The sequence below is a fragment of the Panthera leo genome, chromosome C1 (assembly GCF_018350215.1).
Source record: "Panthera leo isolate Ple1 chromosome C1, P.leo_Ple1_pat1.1, whole genome shotgun sequence".
Lineage (NCBI taxonomy): Eukaryota > Metazoa > Chordata > Mammalia > Carnivora > Felidae > Panthera > Panthera leo.
Window position 1 is genome coordinate 65,723,375 of NC_056686.1, and position 24,530 is coordinate 65,747,904.

At 34.9% G+C, this 24,530-nt stretch overlaps 1 protein-coding gene and 1 pseudogene across 1 annotated transcript in view; one reads left to right on the top strand and one right to left on the bottom strand.

Moving 5' to 3' along the window:
• ADGRL4 (adhesion G protein-coupled receptor L4) overlaps positions 1-24,530 on the bottom strand; it is a 110,397-nt gene that overhangs the window by 14,552 nt on the left and 71,315 nt on the right. Inside the window, exons 9-13 of the mRNA XM_042952346.1 lie at positions 22,410-22,615; positions 20,040-20,213; positions 18,409-18,612; positions 15,711-15,931; positions 15,522-15,588 (exon numbers count right to left, since the gene is read on the bottom strand). Of these exons, the coding sequence (XP_042808280.1) occupies positions 15,522-15,588; positions 15,711-15,931; positions 18,409-18,612; positions 20,040-20,213; positions 22,410-22,615 (872 nt within the window). The remainder of the gene's footprint in view (positions 1-15,521; positions 15,589-15,710; positions 15,932-18,408; positions 18,613-20,039; positions 20,214-22,409; positions 22,616-24,530) is intronic.
• LOC122227672 lies at positions 23,981-24,462 on the top strand (annotated as a pseudogene).

The window sequence follows — 24,530 nt, forward strand, 5'->3', positions numbered from 1 at the left end:
TCAAAATTTTGAATTTATATTTTCAGAATGTGTAATAATATATATTGTATATATCATATAATGTGACAGATCATATTAGGCAACTACTAAGTATATACAATTTTTCTTTTTTTTTTTTTTAACGTTTATTTATTTTTGAGATAGAGAGAGAGACAGAGCATGAACGGGGGAGGAGCAGAGAGAGAGGGAGACACAGAACCGGAAGCAGGCTCCAGGCTCTGAGCTGTCAGCCCAGAGCCCGACGCGGGGCTCGAACTCACGGACCGCGAGATCGTGACCTGAGCTGAAGTAGGACACTCAACTGACTGAGCCACCCAGGCGCCCCTATATACAATTTTTCAAGATGTAAACTATTTATTAAGGTACATATATTTTACTGATGGGCTCTTGAGTTGAAAAATTTGGAGATCATTACCTTACATATAATTTGACAGTATGAAAAGAACAACAGATGTGGAGCACCTGGGTGGTTCAATTGGTTAAGCGTTGGACCCTTGATTTCAGCTCACATCATGATCTCAAGGTTTGTGGGATCAAGCCCCACACTGGGCTCTGTGCTGACAGTGTTGAACCTGCTTGGGATTCTCTCTTTCCCTCTCTCTGCCCCACATTCACTTGCATGCTCTCTGCCTCAAAATAAATAAATAAACACTTAAAAAAAGTAACAGAAGCAACTTCAAAATAAATAGGATAAATGGACTCAGAGCCACACTTCATGGGTTTGAGTTTTAGTTCTGATACTTATTTACTGGTCAATTTATTTAACTTTTTGTATTTCATTTTGTCCTATGTAAAATATGGATACTATTACTATTTATCATAAAGGGTTATGTATAGTAAGTTAAATAATATAAAGTACTTAGAATAGTGCTCAATATATAAATTCTCAAGGAACATCAATTATTATCACTAATGGAAATTATGTTTATATAGAAATGTGTTCTTCCAAATTATCTCAACATTTGATGTGCCCAATGATAAATATAACATATTTACTCCACACTTGGATAAGAATTGTTTTGTGATATAGTCTCACTGGACCTATAAAAAGCACCTTATATCAGACTTATACCTTTCAGTCTTTATTTTGGGCAATATGACCTCAATAGAAAACAGATGATCTTTTTCCACTTTCAGGACTTTCCCCTAAAACAATGTTAGCAAAATAAATACTTTAACAATATGTAGTATAATTCAACAATAAGTCAAACATTTATTGTTCATATAAACAATTTCTTATTTTTTGTTGAAACTCCTCTAGGGTAGAACTGAAGTTTCCAGGTCAAAAATCTGGGTATCTTCAAAGGTTTATAGAAAAGGTAGGAGTAATTCAAAAGGCAATCTATAGCTAAAATTACCAGATAACTTAAATATAAGAAACATATTCTTCAGGAACCCAATATTATATTCTGGGATATTTTATGGGAGAGGATAGCTATCTTTTCTTAAATCACTCAAGTGTAGAACAGAGGTCAGGAATTTTTTTTTCTGCAAAGGGACAGGTTGTAAATAGCTTAAGTTTTGAGGACCATATGGTTTCTCTTACAAACACTGAACTTTGCCATGCCATTAAAGCAGACTTAGACAATACACAAATAAGTGAATGTGTTTCAGTAAAAAATAAAATAAAATAAATAAATAAATTTATAACAACAGACTGTGGACTGTGGCCATTGCTGACTCCTGGTCTAGAATTCAGGATCCATAAGGGTAAGGACTTTTCTCTATTTTATTCACTGACATATTCCCTAGGCCTAGAACTATGTCTGGTACATAAAAGATGCTCAATAAACATTTGCTGAATGAATAAAAGGATGAAGGATGGAATACCTAAATCTCAGTTATCCTTTATGATCCATGTGAAGAAGCATTCAACCATTAATTTGATTAAACATTTAAAAAATTTGTTTTGTTTCACTTCATGCAGATTTTGACAAAACAATATCTTATTAGAAATCTATTATCCATAAATAGATATAGCAATAGAAACTGAGGGATATATTATACATTATTAAAATGTAATGACCCTCAAGGAATAATTTTGCATAGAGAAATGATGAAGTTGCACCTCCTTTATTTTATGTGTGGATACCTTGGAGTATATGCAATATTTTGCCTCTAACAGAAAGGTCAGACCCTTGGATTTTATGATGTATATTCATTATTCACAGTCTTGGGCACGTAAGTCACAACAACAGTCTTAATCACAAGTAGGAAGCATATGGCCTCATTCGGAAAATATCTTCCCACATCCTCTCAAGTAATTGCTGAATAATTGCTCCATTTTATTATGGCTAAAAATCCTTTTTTTTTTTTTTTTTAGTGTTTATTTTTGATAGAGAAAGCATGATCGGGGGAGGATCAGAGACAGATCTGAAGCAGTCTCCATGCTCCAAGCTGACAGCACAGAGCCCGATGTGGGGCTCAAACTCATGAACCACAAGATCATGACCTGAGCCGAAGTTGGACCCTTAACCAACTGAGCCACCCAAGGCACTCCTAAAAATCCCATCTTGATATACAATCATCTTAGACATTAAAAAATTCACACTCTGTATTTTTAACATGTTTCCATTAGGAATATTTCAATAGCCGAACTTGTTTTCAGTGTTTGAAAGAGTAATTTACTGTCTTCAAAATGGAATCAAAAGGTGGAGAGAACTAGAAATGTATAAACATGAAGAATAAAGTGATTCCGTGGGTGTAAGTGAATTCCATGGGCTTATTTTTGTAGCTGGTTTCAACTGTAGATGGTTATGAGCTGTAGCAAGATATTAGAAAAGGAACAAAAGCAAATGAGAAAAACTATATGTGAAGAACATTTATAACAGTTCCATTTAATGTGACAATGAAAAGCCGGTGATGAAATCTCCCTTGTTAAGATACAAGCAAGGAAATAATTTCCTTATGTATACTTACTGTGGAAAAAGAAGATAGAGGTTAGTTAAAAAAAAAAAAAAGTGTGTGTTTACACACACATACACACACAATACACACACACACACACAAACTTTATATACACACACCACACACACACACATAAACTTATATATAGATCATTTGACTGTAACTTATATTTAAAATATCTTACCCAATTAAATTCAAAGATGTATCTGATGTTATTGCCAATTTTAAAGGTAAAAATGGAAAAGTCATAAGAATGTCTCCTAAATTATTAAAAATTTTCCTTTTTTAACTTTTGAAGGATGCTTTTATTCTTTTAATTTCATTTCTTTTCTTATAGTAACTCTGTATATAGAATTGGCATCAATATCTTCATGTCAATGTTAGAAATCCAGGGCACAGAAAGAACCCACGTTGTATACTTTTTACCAGTTGGCTTCTGAAATCTGTCACATGATTTGGCCAGGACCTCACTTTATTCAGCTAAACATAAAATGCCAATGTTAGAATTCTGAGTGAAAGCATACCCTAAATAGAGAGATCAATGCAGACAGATACATATAACAGTCATTTCTAAGGAGAAAAGAAATGAAGGAAAAGTGATGTGCTCTAAGGAATGCTTCAGGTATTATCTCTTTGGAGAAGTCCTCTCAAAATAATCCCATTTCTGCGGTGGTGATGATTTCTTTAAATTTCCTTTTGGGGTAAAGGAATGAACATTTTTGACTAAATACTGTGCTTGCTGCATCATTTATTTATTTACCCAGCATTATTGCCTGAGTGATAACTACCTGGTAAACCTCAAGGATAATACAGTGAGAGAAAATCCATAAAGCTGTTTTACTCTCAAAGAGTTTATGGTCTCCTGGAGGAAACATATGAATCAATTACTAATCAGTTATTCACACTAATACATGGGTAATTATAAATTAAGGAAAACAATTTTTAAAAAAGTGAGTTTCTGTGAAGTCATATAACACAAAAAAGTACACTACGGATCAATGAGTCAGGAAGGACTTTCCTCAGAAAGTGTTTTTTGAGTTGATATCTGAAAGACAAACAGGAATTACCTAGATGAAGGGATGGCGGGAGGGAAGTGACAGGGAGCCATTTTACTGCAGAGGTGCTGAGATGGGAAGGTATGAAGCCCTGCTCAGAAAATGTAAAGCAGGAAGTGTGATTAAAACACAAAATCCCATGGGAGGGTCATGTGGCTGACAGGGGCCAGAACATGCAGTGCCCCCAAAGTAAAGTGTCCACTTTATCCCTGTTAGCTGGGCACGGTATTTTTAACGCCTGTTGCCCAGTGTTCTGTTCAGATTAGCATTTGTCTGAGTTTTTTTGTTTACATCTTATTAAGATAAGCCCAGTATGTTTGGTAATCTCCACTTCTACCCTGTCATGTCTCTTGGGGCACTGTGTGTGAGTCACATGTGCTCAAACATGGAAGATAACCAGTAATATCCCACCTCCTTCTCCAGACTCTGTCCAGATATAGCATAAACAGCCCCTTCTGCTCAAATAGGCTCAGGCATGAGTGGTTAGGGACAGCTTTCTCCTTTGTCATCAGGGAGTAGTGGAAGAAGGTTTCAAAATGGCCATCACTGTCAGTCACACGGTGCTCTATTCAAAATCACTGTTGTTGTGTCAAAAAAATTACTTTTGAAAATAGATTTTTGATTGGAGCTCTTTTATGGGTCCATCAATAAAATGAACCCAATCTGAATGATTTTTCATTACCTACTTTCACTAAAAGTGAACCTAAAAAGGTACAGATTTTGGTGATAAGTAAGTGAATATGGTCACCTTACTGTAGGCTTTGTTAAAGATTTTAGATTTGACTCCAAGAGCAATAAAGCCAAGAAAGAGGTAAACAAGGGGTGGAAAGATGTTCAGCTTTGCCTTTCCAAAATATTACCTCAAGTACACTAATGTGTGTTGTCTTAGAATTGTTTATACATGTCAACCTGATACACTTTTTTTATTAAAAAAAATTTTTTAATGTTCATTTGTTTTTGAGAGAGAGAGAGAGAGATAGAGTGCGAGCAGGGGAGGGGAAGAGAGAGAGGGAGACACAGAATCTGAAGCAAGCTCCAGGCTCTGAGCTGTCAGCACAGAGCCCAACATGGGGCTCAACCCACAAACCACGAGTTCACCACCTGAGCCAAAGTTGGATGCCTAACTGCTGAACTGATTGAGCCACCCAGGCACCCCAACCTGATGCACTTTTTGAGAGCAACTGTCTCCATTTACATCCCCTTAGTTTTTCTAGCACAACCTCACCTGGGGATTTGATACTTGATAAAGTTTTGACCTATTCTGAAATATTCAAAGTGTTGTACCTATTTTTTCCCAGGTTTTTTCTTTTCATACTACCTGTACTTTTATTTTGATTTAATACTACCTATATTGGTAGAGTAATGTTAGTTAAATAAAATCATAATAATTTTTCAAAGAACACCAAAGGCTTTTTTTCTAAAAAAATAAATCTTCTAACTAGAAATATGAAATTGAGGACAATTAAAAATGGGTGAAGCATTAAACTCACCTTTTAGCTTCTTCTCAATGACAGAAAATGGAAAAAGGAATTTGAGCAATTAGATGTCAAACAGGGCATTGGAAATTACTTATTGATGAATATGAATTAGTGAAACAGTAAATCTCTATACTATCTGTATTCCACATTCTGATCTGTAGTCTGATATAGTCAGGATTTTAGGTAGGGTATTTTGGTTAGTTGTTGGATATTCTTGGCAAGATTTAGATAAAGCAAAACAAAATGAGGGAAGAGATATTTATAAGGGCCAAGATTTCCCTCATTTTCAACAATATGGAAAATAATTTATTTTGACACCTTCACAAGCAAAATAAAGAACTGAAATTTTGTGAATGATTTTCTGAAACTCTGTAGTTGCTAGATCTTTCACAACTCAACCCTAAGACAGTTTGCCAGAATCTGGAAGAGAGAACAAGATCTTCATGGACCTAACAAAAATCTGCCACCTTCAGAAGGGAAGGACATGTGGTAGTGAAAAGGTGCAGAACATGACTCTGGAAAACATGAGCTTGTCTCTACCACTCAGTAGCTGGGTAATCCTGAGTAAATTGCCTAAGCTTGCTAAACCTTAGTTCTCACTTATTTAAAGTACAGACAAAATGGTGCCTGTTACCCAAATAAGTGTGAATTAAGCTCTAATGACTAAAGGCTGCACCCTAATAGTGAACAACTTGGGGTTTCTTTTTGATCAGATGTCATTGGGAGGCATGCTTTCTTCATCAGAAGGAATTTTAAATGTTCCTTTCTTGGAAAAATCTGAAACTAGACATGACAACATTTACATATGAGAAACAGAAATCAAGACACAGCCACACAGATAGTCCATGGTCTCAGAATGAGTCATTTGTATTTTGCAGAGAATATTGAAGGAGATGGAGGGTTATAATAAATACTTACAAGAAAGATTAAATATTTTCTCATGTGTGGAATAAGATTTCTGCAAATGCTAATAAAGACTGATTGAAAGAAGGGCTCATTTTTGTTGCAGACCAACCAACAATGTCAGCAAGGACATTGTATTATGCTCAGAGTTAGATCAGAGGTACAAGAATGATCAGAACAAGTACTGAACTTTTGGCCAAGTTTAAGGATTTTTAAGTGAGTAGAAGCTTTTATCTGTTGTAGAAGGTTTTATCTGTTGCCCACATAAGAATGTACATAATTTGCTTTAGTATAACCAGTTCTCAAGGAATTGGTATACTTGAAAAAGTTATAAATAGCAGAACCCCCATAGGGATTTATAAATAAGTCAAGGTTATAGTTAATAGATTTAGTGAAAATCTAGTAACACATTATCTCTTACTAAATGCTATTACTATTTACATTTTGTTGTACTACCAAAACTTTTTGTGAGGATTAACTGAGGTGTTAAAAGGGTTTTGTAAAGATTAAAAGACTATACAAATGTGAAGTGAATAATAATTCTAATGATACCTTGCTTTACCAACTCACTTTCACTATATCATGATGTAACATCCCTCACTGTAAAGCTATATTTATAAAACAAAATACCAGTGATGAGCTTCACCTTGGCCAGTGTTTTCTAATTGGCCTTGAGAGACCCAAGGGATATTTTTTCCAGTATTCTTTTTGGATCTCTAATTTCTATAAAGTTATTCAATTTTTATGAAACTTTGTTAGTACAAATCCCAAGGAGATTATCTGAGAAGGTATGAATATAACTTCCACGTATGAGAATGCATTGAAAACTACAAATGTATTATTTATGTTAAGTATTGTTTTAAAACTCCACTTTTTCTTTTTTAAACTCTAGCTATTATTGTTCCAAGAAGGTTGGAATAATACAAAAGAAAGTAACAAAATGTTACAGGCACTGAAATGCTTATTAATATGTAATATGAAGAAAAGGTTAGAATTGTAAAATGCCTTGAACCACAGAGGTCACTAAAAGATGCATCTAACAAACACGATGGTATTAAATTAAAAGATGTAATGAAAATGTCTGTGTTGTTATCCATAACATGTAAAATATACAAGGGCTAGTGTTTCCAGTATAGCTTCAGCGGGGTTATCTAGAGGACATTGCCCAAGTTATGATTTTAATTCTTTTTTTTTTTTTTTTAAATATTTTTGTTGTTTAAAGAAAGCTGCCAAACGCACTCCTATAGAAGATGATTAATGTCCAAGTCTAGACTAGTGGTTCCTAATGGAGAGGATCAGGGATGTCATTCCCCCTGGGATGTTTGGCTGTACTGGAGCCATTTTTGGTTGTCATGTCCAGGCAGCTGTGGTAGCAGTGCTATTGGCATCTGGTGAGTAGAAGCCAGAGATGCTGCTACGCTTCCTATAACGCAGAGGATAGGTCTTCCCACAAGATTTGGTCCAAAGTGTCAGCAGTGCCATTGTTGCAGAACCCCAGTCTATCATAATCCTTCCCTTGGGTTTATATATTCCAGGGTAGCTATACAGACACTATAGTAAATAGTAATATCTAGTGTTGGCAAAAATGTCAGAAAAGGGACATCCTCAAATATTGTTGGTATAAGTATCTACTGAAGTAAATATTTTGGAGACCATTCGTAAATTTAGAACATTGTGTTTTGTTGCATTTCTACTCCTAAGAAGCATTTCTTAACAATTTTATGTAATGGATGTATGTAACTATATTGGAACAAGAATTCCCTGTGCATGCAGTATTATTTATAATAAGAAAATATTAGGTACAAATTAGATGTTCATCAATAAGTGGTAAAATTAATTAGAGCATAATATACACAATATGTAATGATAAAATGGGAGAATTGCATATCATAACAAAGAACGATGAATATGACGTATTGTGGGTTATAAACGATTCAGGGTTTTTTTATTTGTAATCAAATTTTTTGCTTAAGTTTGTATAAATGTGTATGTGAAATGTGTGTGCACATATACACGCACATGCCAAAGGTCTGGAAGGAAGCAGAGCAAATATTAAGAAAAAGAGTGGTTATGAAAAATATTGAGTGTGGGATAAAATATCCACTTTTTACTTTATATTGTTTTATAATATTTGCATTTCTTTCAAGATTGGGCAGTCTGTGAAATTAAAAAATGTAGTATGAATAGCTCACACAATAATAAACATACATGGACATTGTCCCTTGTGTAAAGGTTATGTGAGGAATTCACTTTTGAGGAGGTTTTAATAGGCATTTCCTGGTGAAAGGGAATTAAGAGATTGCAGACATAGAAAGAACAATTAGAGGAGGCCACTACAAAGAACTGAGTGGAAATCTGGGCAAACCTAAAAGGAAGGCGCTAGGAGTAGTAATATAGAAACACTCAATTATAAGGGTTGTGATTTAAATTCAAATGGAAGCTCCCATTTTTAAAAGAAAATGCCTTATTTGGACACAGCTTAATTAGTATTTGCCTCAATCAAGCAAATTCTATTCTTCAATACTGAACATGTCTATGGGAAACTTCAATTTCTACTTAAAAGTTAAATTATTTTCACCAACTCTTTTTTTATATTTGTGTATTTGAATCTAATCGCTTGTGCAGTTTTAGTTGAAAGGATTCAGCATTAAAGATTAAAAATATTGAAGAAAGAAATGAATTATGGAAATTATCTTCAGTTTGCAGCTTGCTTTACAAAGATTTAGAAGCCTCTTTCTTGTACAGCTCCATCTTTCAAAAGCATGGCTAGGGCTTTTTATGTATAGTTACAATCTTAACATTTTAAATGTAGCGATTCCTAGATAGAATCCGAGGGGTCACTGGTTTATACTTCCAATTTCTAAGAGATCCTTAATATTAATGAGTCAACACCTGAGGAAATACTTTCATTTGATCAATGCAGAAAATGTTGCTCCTCAAATACCCAAATCGTTAACACTTATCAGAGGAGATTAAAAGCTTGAGTATTCCTTTGAAGCAACATACCTGGGGGTAGAAAAAGCCACCAATGCTGATTCGAATTCAGTTCTTACTCATTTACATATTGTCTTAAGGGCATTTTACATTATAATCCCAAACCTGAGTACTTCAGGGTTTCATTCATAAAAACAAGCAAACACCATTTGCAGGACTTAGTCCCTCCTCTACAGAAGAAATGCAAGATTCCATGTATGAATGAAAAGTACTGCCATTGCTCTACAGAGATGTCTACTCCAGAGTGCAAGTCCTCCCAGATTTGTTTAGAGTAAGTCACGAAATTAATCATATAACTCGTTTAAAAGGCGAAGCATAACAGAATCAACACTAATTTATCTATTTACATTTGAAGTTTGCGCTTACATTTTGTCTTTATCCTGTCTTTTTATTCTATGTAATTTTGATTGCTTTTAAGATATTTTACACTTTGTTTCAATTTCAGTTAAACTTTGTCTGGCAGAGTGTTCTAGAGACTTTTAACACATTCCAAAAAGTAACAGGCACGTATGTTAAATCTTATCTTGCCATAATTAAATGCTGCCACATCTTCACCAATATTTTAAAAATTAGGATTTATGCTTATATATGTATATATATGTATATATATATACACACACACACACACACACACACATATATATGTATTATATATATATACACACAAATACACAGTATTGGCCAAACATACCTTTCCTTGCATACATTTTTTTTTATTACTGTGCAAACCATGGCTTTAAAATTAGTCTTTATTTTCTAATACAAAACGTATAAATAAGAGAGCCAAAAATTATCCTCCAAATTATTGTGCATTTTCGCATTTTAAGTTTAAAGAATGGATGCCTTTCCTAAAACATTTCTTTTTGCTTTACCGTAGCCTTATTGTATAGGGTGGGCACTGATACCTTCATTTTAGGTGTTGGGCATCCAGGACACGGAGCAGTCACGCAGCTTTAGAAGGATCTCATGGTGTTTCTTCCTGCCCCATTTATTACTGTGGTCTTTATTAATGGATTAATTGAAATATACAGATAATTATTAAGGACTTACTAAATACTCCTATATTCTGGGTGGCCAAAAGAGCCTGTTTGATAGTCTTGGGTTTATAGAAAACGCAATGTGAGTGTTGCTCTGTTAACAGTGATTGTAATTTACTGACCGGAGGCGGCCCCTAAGGTTGTGCAACAAAATAACACTGATTATTGAGCAACATATGGTCAGCAAGTCAAGAAACTCATAGCTCTGTTTGGGCATTTGGATGTAGGGGATGGGTAGCATAACGCATAAAGAAAATTACTGTGTGCAACAAAACAGAGCATTAAAAGTACTATAGAGAGTTTGAATAAAAATTCTATGGTATGTATGTTGGAGAGAGAGATTGGTTGCAAATCTGGAAAGGTTTCCATCACGTCCTGTGTTAATTAATGATAAGATTTCAGGCAGAACTGCAAGGTGGTAGGATTACTGGAGTGCAAAGGAACAAGAAAATATCCAAGAATATCTAACAAGGATGAAGTTTTTGAAGGAGTTGTTTTGTGGGAATATGCAGTGTGAAAACAGGCTGGAAATAGGCGGGATTCAGCTAAATTACTGAGAACTTCACATTCCGGCTTCTAGAATTTGGGCGATAGACAAAGGGAAATATCAGCCCTGGAATTAAGAAGGCAGGCCATGGGTTCAACTTCATGAATGTGAGTTTCAGCTCAGGTGCTTACTAGCTGTTAAGCAAGTTGTGTAATCACTTTATGTCTCAATTTCTCCAACTTCAAAATAAAATACATACATACAGTCATATTTGAGTTGTTTGGAGGATTAGATTAAATGTGCTAAAACATGGAGAATGATTAGGTTAATATCAGGAATATAATGAGGTTTAACATCAATGTTATTTTTTTAATAGTTGCTATTGTTTGAGCTGAGTTGGGGGCAGTTTATTATGGGAAGGTTAAAATGAAATTGATAATGGCAGCAGAAATGTAGGTTGATAAGGCAACTGCAAAAGAGGCAAGATAAAATGGAAAGGTAGTTTCTAGTTTCAAGTTTTCGTATCAATATTTATTTGTAGACTTAGAGCCTTGAGCCAATCACTTAACATTTTGAATCAAATCCTATTTTTTGTTAGTTATAACATGGGATAGATGGTAACAATGTGACTGATTTAAGGAGACTGAGTATTAGCTATGAATGATAGTTGTTTAATAAACTGTAAATTTAAAAAAATCCCATTATTAATACTAGAATCTTAGGAAGGGATAGCAATAGTTTGATTCTGAAAGTAGAGGAGAAATGGATAAGTTTATGGAGGAAAATCTGATAAATAATTAATGGCATCCAGACTAGGAAGTGATGAAGCCGTGAAATGACAATAATCGAATATTCTTAGTAACAGCCAGATGATAATAATTTTGTTATTTCTGGCATTGTCTTATACACAGTGATGACCATTTGTCTGTGTTCTTTGTTTACCTTCAAAGGAAATCTGGCAAATTTATGGGGCCTCTTGTTAGAAACTTAAATTCACATTAAAAATCTGGTGTATGTAAAGCAGAATTTGCTTCTTTCCCCTTCTACAAACAATTCATTCATCTCAATGAAGATCTGTTGAATGATTACCTTGGCCCATATTAATCTCTCCCACATCTTATCCGTCATTTCTATTTTATTATATATTGGTTTTTGTCATTTGTTTTGTCTTGCTTTATCCTCATTGGTACTGTAGTGAGCAGGGGATAATTCTTCTATTTCCTTTTCTCCCCTCATGCCCATACCACCTAATTAACATGGAGAACTTAACTGTATGGCTTGGCATCCTTACCTACCAGAATATACCCAAACATAGGATAATGACTTTCCATTCAGTACATCAATGTAGATGAGTGTGGGGCAGCATAGTTGCTTCTCTCATGCTGTCCCTTCACTGATAAAGCTCAATTCCTCTGCTTCATGACATCACTTTGGTTTAGTTTAGTTTTTATTATTGCTGGTAACCTTGGCTTATGTGATGGCCACCACTTAGAGGTATATGTGATTTTCTTAGTGTTTATAGTATTTCTTTTCCATTTTGGCCCCTTCTATTCTTCAGAGAAGGGCAGTCATGCCACCATTTAACCTCACCTTTCTTCAACCGATTCTCTGAGTTGTGCATAACTTCACTTTGACCTGGCAACCTTCTAGGCAACCCTACAACTTTTGTCCACTTCTCTAAGTTTCCTGTGTTTATAGGAGAGCTGAAGTTGTGTATGTTCTTTCATCATTTTATTCCTAGGCATGCTATATAATGATCCCTTCCATCCCTGATGTCAAAGGATACTCTGGTAAACATGCAGCTTGCAAGAAACTCTGAAAAAAGCAGGTCTAGTCTCTATGTTCAGATTTGGCCCAAAGTCAGGGGACATATATCAAGCTCTCATAGATACTGGATCATTTTTTTTTAATATTTACTTATTTTTGGTAGACAAAGAGACAGAATGCAAGCAGGGGTGGGGCAGAGAGAGAGGGAGACACAGAATCTGAAGCAGGCTCCAGGCTCTGAGCTGTCAGCACAGAGCCTGATGGGGGGCTTGAACCCACGAAGCACGTGGTTTCAATGACCTGGGCCAAAGTTGGACGCTTAACTGACTGAGCCACCCAGGCATGCCAATACTGGATCATTATACTCTGCTCTTATATATCAAGGAGACATGAAAATCCAGTCATGCTGGCATTCAATCTGGAATCAGAATGATAATTTTATTCTTACTATATTTCTTTTTCTTTTAATTATTTTTTTAATGATTATTTTTGAGAAGAGAGAGACAGAGCATGAGCTGGGGAGGAGAGAGAAAGAGGGAGACACAGAATCCAAAACAGGCTCCAGGCTCTGAGCTGTCAGCACAGAGGCAGACGTGGGGCTTGAAGTCACAGACAGTGAGATCATGACCTGAGCCAAAGTCGGATGCCTAACTGACTGAGCCACCCAGGCGCCCCTATTCTTACTATATTTCTGATTCCATTCTGCAAACCTTTTGGAGTACTCATCCACAACTTGTCTTCAAAATATAGGGGAGCACTTAACGTTTTTTTATTGGCAGCAAAAAGAAAAGCTTTTCAAAAAGAACATCGAACTCCTGCAAAGGCCAAGGACTCCCAGTTCTAAGACACTACTCCTGAGGCCCCCATCTCCAGTCCTCTTACTAGGCTACAGCTGGTCCTACTGTCTCTTTAACAGACCCATGGGAAGTGTCAGGCCCAAACTGTTAGGGGCTCTTTTTTCAGATGTTTGGTTCCCAATATTTCTTTTACTTCATCTCTGAACTAGAGATGTATACTATTCTGGGATGACAGGATGTGTTTCACTTAACAGTGTGTCATAGAGCAGAATAATAACAATTACGACAACATATAGCTGAATATAAAATTATAACAAACAACAACAACAACAACAACAACAACAACAAAGATAATAATAAGCCAGTGTTAGCCAGAAAAACTGGGAATAACAACAATAAATGACTTCACTTCAATCTGATAATTATTTAAGGAATTTCTGCTGTTTTTAAAGATACTGAAGAAGATAAACATTGTTCAGTTTTAGAATAAAACTGAGGTGCCTCATCTATTTCTTAAGTAGCCTGACCGTCTGGTTAAATGGAATGATTATCATACTGAAACTATGGAAGATAAATTGCTTCATTAATTCCAGCCTAGGACAGTGTGACGTTATTCATTTAGGCATCTAGGAAAGTTTGTAGGACTCATTTTTAGATAAGCCCATCTAAAGTCTGTGGACTTTACTATAAGATAATCCAAAGTTATCTTTTCCCTTACATAAGCAAAAGTAAAAAAAAAAAAAAAACAATTTCAGGGAACACTTTCCATTTCTTACTTAAGAGCAGAATACTCCTATTTTTCTTGTTTCCACTATAATTTCTAGCTCACTACTTCTTATCTTAGTTATAAGAATTACTGATCCAAAAAACTTTCACTTGTACAAAACAGTACCAGAGATGGCCCATTCTGTAGAGAAGGAATCAGTAAAATCAGAATATACAGGGAGTGTGTTTATACAAAATGCTCCTATCAGGGCAATGCACAAAAATACAGGAAAGGAACAACATGCAGTCTATCTTCTCACGTGGGTTGAAAATTTTGGAATTACAATAAACTATGAAATTATTTTAGCTGAAATCTAGCTAATGATTTCTTGTTATATTACTAGATTCACTGTGAAAATTAGAAATAATTTTCTGTGATGATTAGGAAATACTGCCTCTGAATGCACTCTGTTTCCCCAACACCATTAAAAAATAAACCCTGATGAAACTCTCTGCTTTACATTTCAAGTCTTTCACCCTTTAGCAGCTTCCTTACAACCATAAAAACACAAGGGGAAAGAGTGAGAGAAAAAAACAGTTCAAAAAGGATGGCTAGCTTATGGTCAAAACACAGGTGACAGAGTTGTCCAAAATACTGTTACAGCTTCTCCACTGACAATTCACTCCATTCTAGAGCCTTGTCAGCCCTCCCAGATTCATTGACCGACTATTATATTCAGAATGGCTCTGAAAACTTAACAGCACTTAGAAATGCTCTTGAGATATCTAAAAATGTCTTTCTTTAGAAAGGAAAACATAACACCCGCCAAATTTGTAGGTTTGAAAAACCACTTCCAATAAGAATTAAAAGGCCCTCTTCCTCACTGAAATGGGACTATCAATATATGACTTGTCTGTTCATGAAAAATAGTGGGTTCTTGTCTCTGACGTCGCACTTTAGTTTAAAATCACTTTCTTGATGACAGGGTACATACAGATGATGAAACTATAAAGATGACAGTCTAATCTTCAGAGATCACTGATCATTGATAAAAGATTAAATAACGTAAACATCTGAAACGCCAGATTATCAGCTGGTTGGCAAACTCTCAGTATTGAAGTGTGCTGAGACATTACTGATAAGTGAAAAATGCTTTTCCTGTATGTTATGCAGAAATATATCCTCCTCCAGGAGAGGCAGATGAGTTTTAGTACCTCTGAATTTAATGTGTATACATGTATTTTTTCTCAATAATGATGCAATATGTGTAAAATGTTAAAAAATGATATACTGTAAAGTGCTGAAAATTATTGTTTTCCCTCAGAGTAATGCCTGATTGCTGAGAATTTTGATCATCACTGGAATTTGAACCAATTTTAAATATACGTACAAGAATGATTAGACATGCTGGTCCTATAAAACTCCAAATAAAGTTGTTTTCTGTGCTAAGCCAACATCTGAAAAGTAAATAATAAATCTATAAATATGTTTGTACGTACTTCACAAAGCAACATTTTCAATGATACACAAGCATATTCAGAATTGCATTTCGAATACTTACGAGATCATCTTAACTTACACTTTAGTGGTGCCATAATATCTATATCCTAGTGATGCTGAAAATCCAACTACCACAGCTGGGCTGAGATAGCCAAAGATATAAAAATTCTTGTGCAAAAATCCCTTGTTGTAGATGACACCCACAACAATGAGATAGAGGTGTATGCCTTCAATGCACATCCATGCAAAGGCAGCTAAAAAGAAATAATGCAGCAGCCCAGCAATGATTGAACAGAAGAGCTAGAAACCAAAGAAAGAAAGGAACCATAAGCAGGGTTTGCTTTAACATTAGCATAACATAACATCCTGACTTTCTCCATAAATTATGCCACTTGATACAATGCTTGCTCATATTAAAATATCCTCATCAAGTGCCAGTTTTTTAAGATGTACCACTTCCAGGTGAACTTCTTCAATGTGAAGCACCAGTTGCGAAGCAATCCCGTGACAGAACTAAGTGACTGTTCTTGTCCAGAGAGAGTTACAGTTTTATACATTTATATTATGGGATCGGTTGTGGATTCGTCACAGGTAAAACGTGATCTCTGTGTTATGATTTAAGTTGATTTCTGTTTTGGAGATGCCTTTACCCTCCTCAATTTTATTCATGCTCAAAGAATGAAAATTATTGCTAATACCATGCTAAATGAAATATAATAAATATCTTGATTATCATGACAAACATTAATTTACAAAACGGACGATGGATAATATATTTTACAAAAAGAATTCATTATGGAAGCACTGTAAGCTGTAAGATTATCAGGTAAGTTCAAGATGGATTTCAGTTAAATATTACTTATTAGTGTTTACTTCACAAATAGAATTGGAGTTAGGCTTAGAAGAAATAATATAAAAAGAAGTAGTTACACACTTCTGTATTAATAGAACTAACAGTATCTATTGCTGGAAAAGGAATATAATTCACACTTACATACCTATTGCACTTAATAAAAAGGAGTATAATCCAAGCATAATGAGATTATATACAAAATATATTAGGGGGTACTATATAAAGTTGGGAACAAAGAGGTCACTGGTAATCAAAATTTGGGAGCTACTTTAGTGAGGAATTGAGATTAAACTATGGCTTGGTAAGGAGAAAAACTTGATAAGTGAAACAGAATTGAAAATACTCTAAGGAATAGTTTTAGGGAAAGGATAATGGGGGGATGAAACTGAAGAAAAATAAGGCATTGGAGGATAGTGGGTGGTATATAAAATTGGCAGGTGTTGGGAGCACCACTGCAAAACAACAACAACAAAAACAGTTATGAAGTTTATAGTCTAGTGTATACTATTTAAAATAGATGTTTGGTGGCATCTACTTCTGAAGAAAACCTTGATATCTAGGGGTTAGTGTCAATACTTGAAAGATTTCTACAAGGACGGCGATGTGGAGACAATTGAATGTTTTGTGGCTATGAGAATGCACTTCTCCAATCTCCACCTGCAGGGAGGGCAATTGACCTAGAGCTCCAGAAGCTGCACTAGGAAAGACATTGCCCTGTTCATGTTTCCCATAGGCTGCTGCTACTAAGACCTTCCTCTTCTTGAGATGAGAGACTAAGAGAAAAATTACCAGGTGTACTCACAACTGCAAAGAAAAGACCCCCCCCCCCCCCCGCGCCCCCCCACCATTCCCAAAACCAGCCAGGTCGTGCCCGGTTGTGGTTTGAAATAAAGGCGGGAACCAATCAAGTTCTGCTGAGCGTTCAAATTTAAATGTCAACCAATAACAGCTCTGTAAGCTCAAAAAAATCCCTAACTTGTTGTGCCTGTCTATAAAAGAAGCTGTAAGATCCTTGCTCGGGGCCTCTTAGCGTCACCGGCAACGAGTGCAAGGAGGACCGGGTTCGAACCTGCAATAAACGACCCTTGCCGCTTGGCTTTGATTCTGGACTCTTGAAACCACTCTGGTGGTTTGTTTTCGGGGGGTCTCTCGAATCGGGGCATATTCAGAGACACAGATTTGACTCAAGGTCTTCTCAAAGGACTCCTTGACAACCGTGCTGAACTTTCCTGAAAAGTGCACTGCTGTGTCAAACACTTCCACCTACTTGTCCTTCCTTCCTTCCTTCTTTCCTTTACACATCTTCTCATGCAAATACTCACTTGTGTCTTGGTCTGATGACTCTCCAGTCTCTCTCTTCCCATCATCTCTCAGCCATTCTGCCTAATTAATTTACTGCATGTTTAATCCCATTTTAATGCCTGCTCCTAGGAGGACTCAGACTAATACAATATAGAAACTGGTAAGGCCCTAGATCAATAATGGTGGGGAAGAGGTTGTTAGGAAAGTGTAATGACTAGGTGGAGCCTATTTGTCATAGCTCAACCTATGAACCCAGCTGCTTTTATGTTAAGATAAACTTTTAATTTCCAATTCTCGCTCTGTCCCTTCTGCCTTTGTTTAATGCCCAGGTAAAAACACAGCAAAACAAACAAACCAAAAAACAAACCAAAAGGTTATTTCTTCAGTTTGTAGCAAAGTTTTCACTTGTCCCAATGGTTCATCCTAACAAGGGACACTGTGCCTAATGAAATTCACAGGCAGGTTTTAGTTATGTTAACATTAGCAAACTTAGAAAACACTTAGGAACAAAATATATACTATGTTTGCTCATTAAGCTCTTAATTACAATTCATGATTTTATGACATGTATATTTAGGGAAAAAAATTAGAAAATAAAATAGATTGAGAGAGATCTACATACCTTATTAGTATTTGTATTGATCCCAACCAGAAAAACAAGTTCAGCAAGGAATAGGTTACAGCAGAGATTTTTGTGAATTGTCGTTCTGGTGCTTTGAATTTCACTGAAGAACCAGAAGGTAAAAATGCATATGGCAAGGCAAATCAGTGAAATAATTATTCCTAGTTGAGTGATCCTTGTAAGAATATTATAATCTTTAATACCCTAAGGGAAAATAATAATAAAGCTGTTAAGAGAATAACTCAGTAACTTGTCAAAGGAACTACAACATATAATGAACTTCCTTTTTGGTGTAACATTAATCAAAATGTTCATAAAATGTAAAAATACAAATGTGCATTTAGATGAGAAAAATTTTGTACCTTTGAAAATGCTCAATATTCAGAGAAATATGATATAAATCATGTAGCACTTTAAAAGTTCTGTAATTAGTGATTTTTTTCTGGGCACAGTGTATATTAGTACATGGTTTAACAATGTTATCGTCATCAGTTTCATGATATTAGAAAGGCAATTCATTATTGTAATGTGAAAATGGTTAATTAAAACAGATTTATCAATGGTAATAACAAGTCTTATTTCTATGCAGCAATTCATCTAAAACACATTAAACAAAGGTATCAGAAATACTGAATATATAGAACATCAAAATAGTAAAGCTGAAAGACTTTGAAATGAGAAAAGTTGGTTTTATTCTAACCAGATGAATATTTATATTTTATATACAGAGTAGAGGCTTCTTTTCTCACTTAACATTCAGGAAAAAAAGTCTTTATAACTGACATGGTGAGGTAGATCTATCTGGCCACTTTATATATTTGATGGATTCTCGATAGACATAGAAACTAACCTGATATTTAATGATAATTATGATACAGAGATATAAAATAAGAAATTATATAATGTAAAAGAAAGATATTAATGATATGAAATACATAGCATGAAGCTATTCACTGTAGAGAGATTTTCATGTTTAAAAATCTTGTAGGCTTCTACATTATTAAAACATTGCATTAGTTATAAATATGCTAATACTTATTGACCAGATGTCAAATATTTTTACCTAATTTGTACTCGGTAAAAATAAACTTTCAAGACAAAAGCAAAGGCCCTTAAAAACCGTGATACATTTAAATATGTAAATGGTTTTTTTTCATGTCTTTCTTATTTATTTATTTATTTATTTAGTTATTTATTTATTTATATAATTTATTGTCAAATTGGCTAACATGCAGTGTGTAAAGTGTGCTCTTGGTTTTTGGGGGTAGATTCCGTGGTTCATTGCTTACATACAACACCCAGTGCTCATCCCAACAAGTGCCCTCCTCAAAGCCCATCACCCATTTTCCCCTTTCCCTGACACCCCATCAAAAGCAACATAAGAGTCAATGGAGAGATATTTAACATACAGTCTACTAGCTATTATAGACTGGATAAGTCCTAGACTTTTTTAGGTTATGGTAGGTAAGAAAGCAAAGATTAAAAAAAGATAATGTTGGGGCTTTATCAATTAACTAAATATGATATTTACACTCAAAGAAACACAAAAAATCAATTCTCTTTCCTGAAATAACCAAGAAAAAAGAAGGAAATAGGCAGGTTTGTAAATATGAATTGGAAAATTATCTTACAATGGAAGGACCAGAAGACATCAAAATTGCAAAATGTGTCAGGTGGTTACAGCGGCATGAGGTATGGGTCTCATTTGAGTATGTCAGCTCACAACCCACTGAAGACCAGCTGCCATTCATGGTGTCAGGTGAGTAGTTCCAAAATGCACACTGACTCCTATACTTATCTGTAGTCTGAAAAAGAGAAATTTTACTGATGGAAAAAAGAGAAAAAATTATACATCTAGAATCACATTTGTCATATTTAATATACCATTTTGTATGTCAATATAATTAACACCTTGCCTAAAAGTAAAGTATAAAATCAATGCTAATAAATGAATGCCATTGTTATGTGGAAGGATTGAAGTTACTGCAACAGTGCTACATTTTATCAATTCCTGTGTCACAAAAGTTGTTGTGAGAATTACTTATTATCCAAAGAGATCATTTAGAATAGTGCATGACACATAATTATCATGCAATCTTTATTTAATAAAAGTTTATTGGGTACGTACTAGATATTAGTCACTGACCCAAGTACTAAAAATAAAGTATTGAACAAAACAGTAAAAGTATTTGTGTTGTTGATTTTATATTCTCATGAGATGAGAAATGATTAAACAAGAAAAATAAACCAAACAAAGGAAAAAAAAAAAGTAGTTGAGGTTGGTCTGAGGAGGTCTTAGGAGATGATGTTAAAGCAAATACCTCAATGAAGTTAGAGAGAGTAAACCCCGAAGACTTGGGAACACAGGGTTCCAGCTGGAATGGAAAATGAAAAAGCTCTGAGTTAAGACTGAATAGGAATCTTCCAGAAGCATCTAGATGACAGGGTAGTTAGGGTATAGTGAATGAGATAAGGATCAGTTGAAGATAAGATCAGAGATTGGGTCTGATCACATAGACTACAGGATGGTTGTTTAGTAAATAGAGTTTTCTTTACCATATACTTATATTAAGTAAGCATAACATAATACTATTATGACAACTACTTTTAATATTCCTTTGAGGTAATGGAAAAGTGTATACTAATTGGTGAAATTGCAAATAAATTCTCAGGGAATCAGGAAAGTGAAGCTGTTTTACAGGAGATAGCTTCTATTTTTTTTGGGGGGGGGGGGAAGATAGGATCCAAATTTTATTCTAAGAAAGAGGGAAACCATGAATTAGTGAATGTGTTGTCCAAAGAAAGTGATAAAATTTCAAAGTGGTCATTAATTTGAATGGATAAAAGATTTGAACACAGAGGAAGATTAAGGGCAATCAATTTTCCCATTGGTTTTGGTGAAGAATTTTTATTTAAATGTGTGTTGTGTTTTATTTTGTCATTGTATCAGAGATTGGTGAACTGAGTTGTCCTTGGCATCTCTTCAGCTGCCAAAACATTCTACTAGTAAAAACTGCAGAAAAACCATCAGACAATGTGAAAGAACAATGTTTTGTTTCTAGTGTCTAAAGGTCATTTAGCATCTGAAAATATCTAAGTTTCGTTTCCATTCTTAAAACATTTCACATCTTCTTTTGCACTGAACATAATGCCTACCAATGTTTAGGTTTGAGCTACTATTTTCTTGTATTTTCTATACATTTAGTTTCTTTCTACATTAGATGTCTTTACTTATAGTGACACATTTGTATTGTATGTAAGCATATATGTTCTTTTATTATATGCCAATACAACTGTCTAGCTTCAAGACTCTTCAAATGGAGCATTAAAGGTACCTTATTCAGGTACTAGGACTGAAATTCTATTGAAAGTCCAAGAAACCATCAACTGTAAAAAAGCAGTGAGTAATCTATAATCTTTAGTTTCCTCATTCATTTTTAGGTATATAAAAAAAACTATTTACTTCTTTCTAATGTTTATTATGGTATAATTTTAATTTTTTGGAGCTTCAAAAAGATTTAGAATAACAATTAAAGAGCAAAGTGGTCTCAGCTAATTTCTTTATGAAATATTGTAAACTTCTCTGTGGTTTTATTGTAATCAGCATCTAAATCCCTGCAGCAAATATTATTTCAAATGGCAATTACTAATCAAACATCTTTGTCATTGCACAAATGACATTTATCTCTTTGATACGTTTTTTATAACTCATTCATAAAAGGTACAGACACTTCCAAAGTGAATGATGTAATTAAAAATAAAAATAAAATATAGCTTAATTTCAGAGAATCACATGTGTAAAATTCCTTGATATTTATTAGAAAGTTTAGAGAGCACTGAAAGTAAAAACCTATTTTATAGAAAAATGAGTTGAAATTACTTTACTCTTTTATTTCAATTTTTCAACTGAAGAATTCACATATAATTAAAGTGACACAATAAAAACGTTCACTTCGAATGTTTCACAGTCATAACCAGAAGTCACCAGAAAAACAGCTTACCTTTATGTGACTTAATGTAAATGTTATTTTTTCAAGTTCATACAGTGTGGGTGGGTTCGAGCTAATAGAGACTGAAATCACTGAAGAAACAACTCTTTCTTCCTCTTCAGAATTATCATAACTTTGAGGTTCCAATAAGAATTTGTCAGATGATGAAAACAAGGGACCAATACTCTTATAATATAAAAATGTAACTGCAACATTGCCTAGCAATCAAATAAGTGGATTTAGTTAAATTCTTATAAATATATACATATATATATATATATATTTAAGCTCTCAAACATAAAAATTTAACAGTCAAAATGTTTACTCTAAGGCAGTTGTACAAATACCTAGACACCAATACATTGGTCATAATAAGTCCATGTCTATATAATCAAATCCTATTAAGACATATTCTCTGACCTCTATGATTCTGAAACTGATCATGGACTATAACATCCCCTTTGCACAAGCTATATTTAGGAGAAAAACAGTCTTAGATAAATGTATATCCAACTCCTAAGAACAAAGATGTGAGATGCATTCACTTAAAAGGTAAATTTTTTTATCTTTGCTATGCAAATATAGGAATTAGAAAGACAGTGGAAAAAAGTTATCACTGATTTAAGAGTATTCAGGAACTTTAGAATTAAACAAGTTGTCACATGCCACTGAGTTCCACCTCATGCCCTCTGAAATGTTTCCTATTTAATATTGATGACATACAGTTATGCAGTCTCAAGGCAGGAAATTTATTGCCTTGCCAGGCAGCCATTTATCTGTGCCCCTTGACACTCTCCAAATGCATAGGAGACCCGCATATAACCCAGTACTAAAAATGTAACCTTATCAGTACAGATTACCATGTGACTATCTTCCCCTTAGCTTAGACAGTACACCTATATTAATGGATCTCACATTGTCTTGGTTTTTGAAACAGCTCATTATTACTGATATTAAGTGTGTGAACAACTCAAAATCTAGATCTATTATCTTTTCAAAATTCCTCTTGCCACTTAGATCATACACCTCCTCTATTTGTTGCACAGAATTATGGATACTAAATTTAGAACTTTGCATTCTGAACTTACTCTTGGAATCAAAAGTTCTGGTTTCAGTCATGGCTCCTACTTGTGTGGCTATGGATGAACTGCTTTGAACTTCAGCTTCCTCACTTATAAAATGATGATAGTAATACTCACCCTAGCTACTTACTAGGCTAAGGTGGAGACAAATCAAATGACACATGAGGCTTCTGTAAAATTTAACACACTATAGTAATATGATTATTGTTATATTTATTAACTAGGGACATTATGTTTTGGCTTTAGATTACTGGGACAATTTACAAAGAACTCTGTATTTGTTCCCTCAAATTTGTGACACCAGCAAATAATGTGACAGGCATCAATCAATCAAAACCATAAATACAAATGTTGGTTACATCGCCAAAAAACCCACAGAACTGTGCCCTCTAGCTGCCATCTTGGATCCCCATGTATGTGCACCTAATCTCAGGTGGTCTTCCCGAGACCCCCGAGTGTCAACCCTAGACCCCCATGCTGTGCCATTTCCACTCCAACAAGATGAAAGAAAGTATCATGAACCAGGAGACACTCGCCAAACTGTCCAACTGTGCACTGGGAGAGGAACTGCTTGCTTAAAGAAGGTGGTTCACAGAAGGGCAACAGCAGATGATAAAACACTTCAGTTCTCCTTAAAGAAGTTAGGGGTAAACAATGCCTCTGGTACCGAAGAAGTGAAAATGTTCACAAACCAAGGAACAGAGATCCACTTTAACAAGCCTAAAGTTCAGGCATCCCTGGCAGCAAACACTTTCACCATCACAGGCCACAGTGAGACGAAGCAGCTGACAGAAATCCAACCCAGTGTGTTAAACCAACTTGGTGCAGACAGTCTGACTAGTTTAAGAAGACTGGCTGAAGCTCTGCCCACACAGTCTGTGGCTGGAGAAGTACCATTTGCTACTGGAGAGGATGAGGAGGAGAATAAATTTCCAGATCTTGTGGAGAACTTTCATGAAGCTTCCAAGAATGAAGCAAACTGAACTGAGTCAACTTCTGAAGAAGATAAAACTTGAAGAAGTTATTAGGAGCTGCCTTTTCAATCTTTTTT